Source organism: Macrobrachium rosenbergii, chromosome 6, assembly GCF_040412425.1.
Source record: "Macrobrachium rosenbergii isolate ZJJX-2024 chromosome 6, ASM4041242v1, whole genome shotgun sequence".
Lineage (NCBI taxonomy): Eukaryota > Metazoa > Arthropoda > Malacostraca > Decapoda > Palaemonidae > Macrobrachium > Macrobrachium rosenbergii.
Window position 1 is genome coordinate 41,494,012 of NC_089746.1, and position 5,000 is coordinate 41,499,011.

The 5,000-nt window shown below is 36.8% G+C and overlaps 1 protein-coding gene across 6 annotated transcripts in view; it reads right to left on the reverse strand.

Annotated features, from left to right (window-relative positions):
- The window catches only part of LOC136839469 (mucin-2-like), a 422,431-nt gene that overhangs the window by 43,380 nt on the left and 374,051 nt on the right, over nucleotides 1-5,000 (reverse strand). For all 6 annotated transcript variants that reach the window (XM_067105548.1, XM_067105549.1, XM_067105546.1 and 3 more), the window contains one exon: nucleotides 1,549-2,151. In XM_067105548.1, coding sequence (XP_066961649.1) covers nucleotides 1,549-2,151 — 603 coding nt within the window. The remainder of the gene's footprint in view (nucleotides 1-1,548; nucleotides 2,152-5,000) is intronic.

The following is a 5,000-nucleotide window of genomic DNA, read 5'->3' on the forward strand; positions in this document are numbered from 1 at the left end:
TAAATGACAAACCGAAATGTAATATTGTATACTTTTGTAATGTTGTAAGATTTGGATGGGCTTAGTGGAATGTATGGTAAGGTATTGTATTTCTATGAAGAAAAACATACGATTAAATAGTAATGGTAGTGATATTCAACAATACAAGTTGTTTATGTTTGAGAACAGAATGTGTTAGCAACTGAGATAGGAAGCAACCTTGGTATGAAGAATTTCCTGTTATAGACTGTAGTATGAGCCTAACTGGAAATAATCGATAATAGGATTTATACAATTCTATATATGTGTAAGATATTGCAGGTTTACATGCAACCGCTTATGTTTAGGCTGGTATGATAACCCATCAAGTCTGCTCAGCCTAGTGGAAACATAGATAAAAGTGATTTATCCAAATGGATACAAGGAATATTAAATTGAGCAACCAATAAGAAACTAATTTCCTTTTAGTCTCGAAAAATTATGAACAGGACAGTTCAGTGTGGAAATTATTACTGAATATATCTTTAATTAAAAAAAAACAACAATTGAAAAAAGAAAAAATCGAACACAAGATTATGCGCAAAATGTCCAGTTCCTTTTGTAGTATATGGATAGCAATTCAAAACAAGATTTCTTTGTCATGATGCCAGTATAGGAAAAGAAAATAGTTCATAGATTTTATCATACCTTGGCTCATTAATTTTGTTTGTTTAAAATGGATGCTATATCTATAATGTTTGAGTGTCCAAATTCTTACTATTGTGGAATGGTACTCATTCATTTTAGTATCTGGTTGTGATTGCCCTCGACATTACATCCAGAGAAATGATTTTTATCAGGCAAATTGAAAACATTGCATTTTACCAGAAAGTTGTTACTTTAGCTCTCAGATTTTGCTAGACGAACTTGAAGAAAGAACAGTTCCGCAAATATGGCGTATTCGTTGACGTTCTAACAGAGTATCCTAAATTAATTTAATTATAAATTTGAAGGAGTTTTACGCCATGTCACAGAATAAACGAGATAATATGAAGTCGGAAAGAATACTTATGGAAGAGTACGACTCAGCATAATCACAACTTAGAGTGTTAACCGAGGTATCACTCTACCACCCAGCAACACCGAGAAATTTTCACTTCCAAATGAAATTTTACAATGAAACAACACATAGAACTGAAAAATACAAGAAAATAAATATAAGGGAAATCTTTGTTTTGATCGCTATTCATTTAGAATAAGAGGTTGATCAATGTAAACATCTTCATTTCATAGAACATACGTACTTTACAGTGAAGCACTTTCCTGTTTTATGGCGTTCACAATTGGATGTTGAATGTATTTCATATCTTCATCATTGCTGTTATAATAATGAAATAATTTTTGTCTCAATTTCTTCATGACGTCATTGAAGTAAGTAAAGTACAGTAAGTATTGTAATTGATTTTGTAACTAAACCCAGACAAGTCTTACTCTGAGCTGCAGAAATGCACAGTTAAAATATAAAAAACTTGAATTTCTATTGTTCATTAAAAGGCAAAAGCTTACACAAACAATTTGACAATACTTTACCGGTTTTTGAAGATTTTGTATCAGTAATCTCAGTAAATGTAGTAGGTCTTGAAGTTATTGGTGAACTAGTTTTCTTTTTAATTGCAGTAGTCGTAGGTCCAGTGGTAGTTGGATTAATCACAGTTGTTCGATCAGTTCTGTCTGTTGTAGCAGGAGTAGCTGTATGCTCAGAGGTCTGTAGCAGAGCTGTTTCAAGAGAAGTCATAGGACCTACAGCATTTGTAGTTCCCATAGTTGCAGAGGTTGTGGAGGTTCTTGGTGTAGTGATTGTTGTAACTTCGGTTGTAGTTAGTCCCGTAGTGGCTGGTCGACTTGTGAAAGCTGCAGGTCTAGAAGTTATTGGGCTGACACTTAAAGAAGTATCTGGAGTAATATGAGAGCTAATAACAGTAGGACCCGGAGTAACATTAACATGAGTGATCACAGTAGTTGAAGTTGATTTGGTTTCACCTATAGTTCCCGGCTGAGATGTAGTTTGTCCAGCTGATGGTGGAATTTTGTAGGTTGGAGGTGTACTAGATGGCATACCAGTAGCTATAAAGCTTTTAGTAGTAGCTGGCGAAGTCATGGTGTGACCAGCTGTAATTTTTGTTACTGAAGTTTCTGTAACAATAAAATATGTATGTTCATTAGCTTCTGTAATACTACTGTAGGTGTTGTAAAAACTGTGGCTTTTATAAGAACCGGGGCAACTGCATTACTAACAGGTTTAGTATTATCTAGTGAATGATTAGTACTTTGTTTCAAAGCTGGAACAAAAGCTGTAGAAACTAAAGGATATGTAGTTCTATTACCAGTTACTGATGAAAGTCTTGGGAGCAGTAGTAAGTACAGAGTTACCTGTAGTTAGCTGCATAGTAGTTGATGAACCTTTGGAAGATATAGGACTAATAGTTGTAAGGTTTACAGAACTTGTAGGCTTAATGGCCATTTGCCCTGTAGCTGGAGTGATACTTTTGTTTTAAGTTTGGTTGTAGAGCCTTTGGAAACAGTAAATAATGAATGAGATAATGTTTGTTGAACTGTTGACGATGGGCTGTGGAAGATCTGGGTGTAACAAATGTAGTTGGCTTACCTGTTGTTTAGTTCCTTATGGTTGTTAAATCTAATGTTATAGTAGAATTTTTAGTTGTTAAATCTGGCAAAATTTAAGGTTTTATAGTTTTACCTATAAAGTGGAGGCTGTAGAATTATTAATTATAGTTGCAGTCATGGGATCAGTAACAATATGTTTGGCTGTTGTTTTAGTATGCATCATTGTAAGACATCCTATTGCTTGGCCTGTAGAGGTCTGAGGTCTAGTTGTTATACCAGTAATTATAGATACTAAGGAATTCTCATGTAAAGATTGTAGCAACTGTAATAATCGACCTATTGATGTTGAAGTACTTGTTCTTGTTGAACCTAAGATGGACTAAGGCTTAATTGTAATGTCTGTGCTTGTAGAGAATGTGGAAGTGTTTGGTGCTGTAGAAGAGGATCCACCAACATTAGTTTCTCCCATGTAGTTGTTGCAACAATGGAAGCTATAACACATTTTGTTGTAGGGTCTTTGGAATGTAGCTACATAATGGATGTACCTGTTTTTGTAAGGGATATTGGATAATGAGATACTATAGATGTAGCAGTAATCTCAGAAACCGAAGTAATTCCTCATGTATTGGTGAGCTAGGTTTTTCATAATTGCCCTAGTTGTATTTCCAGTGGTAGCTGTATTAATAATACTTGTTTTACCAATTCAAACTGTAAAATCTTAGGTCATTGTATGTTCTGTTATTTATGATACCTCAGATGCAAGAGATTTTATGGGACCTGTAGTAACTTGTCTTGGGTAGAGGCAATACTGATGAAGAAATATACTGAAAAAGAAATATCTCTTTTCCAAGACGTGACTGCTTCCTGTGTTTACTCGAAGATGTTATCGCCAACCAGTTACTGTTGTCAACGCCTCGTGGACAATTATGGTTCGATGAAAACCCTTTCTTGTGGAAACGACACCACTTGGTATCTCATACCATGCCTCTGTAATATGGCAATATTCGATCCACATTGTATCAAAGATATGCTCTGGAAGCTTCTATGGTGCGACCGGAAATGGGCAGCTACTAAGGAACCAATCAGTATGCATAAAATGAAAAACCTCTTTATATGGGAATGATGACTGACATCATTAGCTCCGTCAATAGTTGTATATAAGCTTCCAGAACAGACTGCCCAAGATCTATAGGAACAGATAGAAACAAGAGAGGGCAATCAGAGGTCGGACAAAGCAAGGTTTCGACGGGAGTATCCCCTTCACGTGACTTTTACTCTTATCTCCATAAAATCTTGTCCTGCCTGCGACAAAAAGAAGCAGCCGGCCATTCCTGCTTGTGATGAGAAGTCTCTAAGCCCTACATTTTCGAGACGATGTGAAGCAGCGAGTCCTACATACCAGTGATGAAGAGAAGTACTCAGCCCTTCCTGCCTGTGTGGAGGAAAAGTCGCTAAGCCCTTCCTACCTCAAGTGAGGAGGAGTTACCAGCACTGCCTGCCCTTCATTTGCTCAATCGCCGGATTCTTGGAGAAACACCATCTGCTGTCCCATCCTGAAGACATTCCTTCTGTGACGTCTTCAAGCCTGAAGCCACCGTACCAGCTTCATCTCTTCAGCTTCAACTCCAGTCGTACTCCGGTGACGTCTTCAAGCCCTGAAGCCAGCGTGCCAGATTCATCTCTTCAGCTGAAACTCCAGTCGTCCTCCTGTGACATCTTAAAGCCTGAAGCCACCGTGCCAGTATCATCTCTTCAGTTGAACCCCCAGCCATGAAGGATAACTCACCAACTCGCCATTTAAGTATTATATAATTGCTCTACCTTCCAACCTATTCCCCCTATCTATAACTGCTTTGATTTATTTTGTAGTGTCATGTGGAAGTAATATTTCGTTTTATTTGTAAATAAGGTTATGAATAAATGTGTTGTAGTGTTGTGAGTTTTTTTTTATTCATTTCCCATATTTCAATTGCTGGTGTTGAGTCCTTGTTGTTTTGAGTTTAAAAGAATCTGCAACGATTCTTGGATTGTTACAGTAACTAAAAAAGGTCTAACAGATTTTGTACCAGTGGTTATATTTCTTATATGGCAGGTGCAAAGGCAACTGCATAACCAACTGTAATTTCCTCTGTTGCAATTTCTGGAACAGTAAAATTAACATGTTTGTAATTTGTTTCAGTGCTAGGCACTATTACAACTGTGGTTGTTGTTGGATTGGTTGTTATAAGAACTGGGGAGTCCACAGTATTGATATTATTGAGATGGCTTTTGGTTTAGTTAAAGTTGAATGAGCTGTAATTTGTCTCAAAGTTGTAGGTAGAGCTGAAGAAACTGAGGAATCGATAGCTCTGTCACCGGTCATTGTAAACCCTCTGGAAGTCTTTGGTACAGTAGCAAGAGCAGGGTTATATACAGTT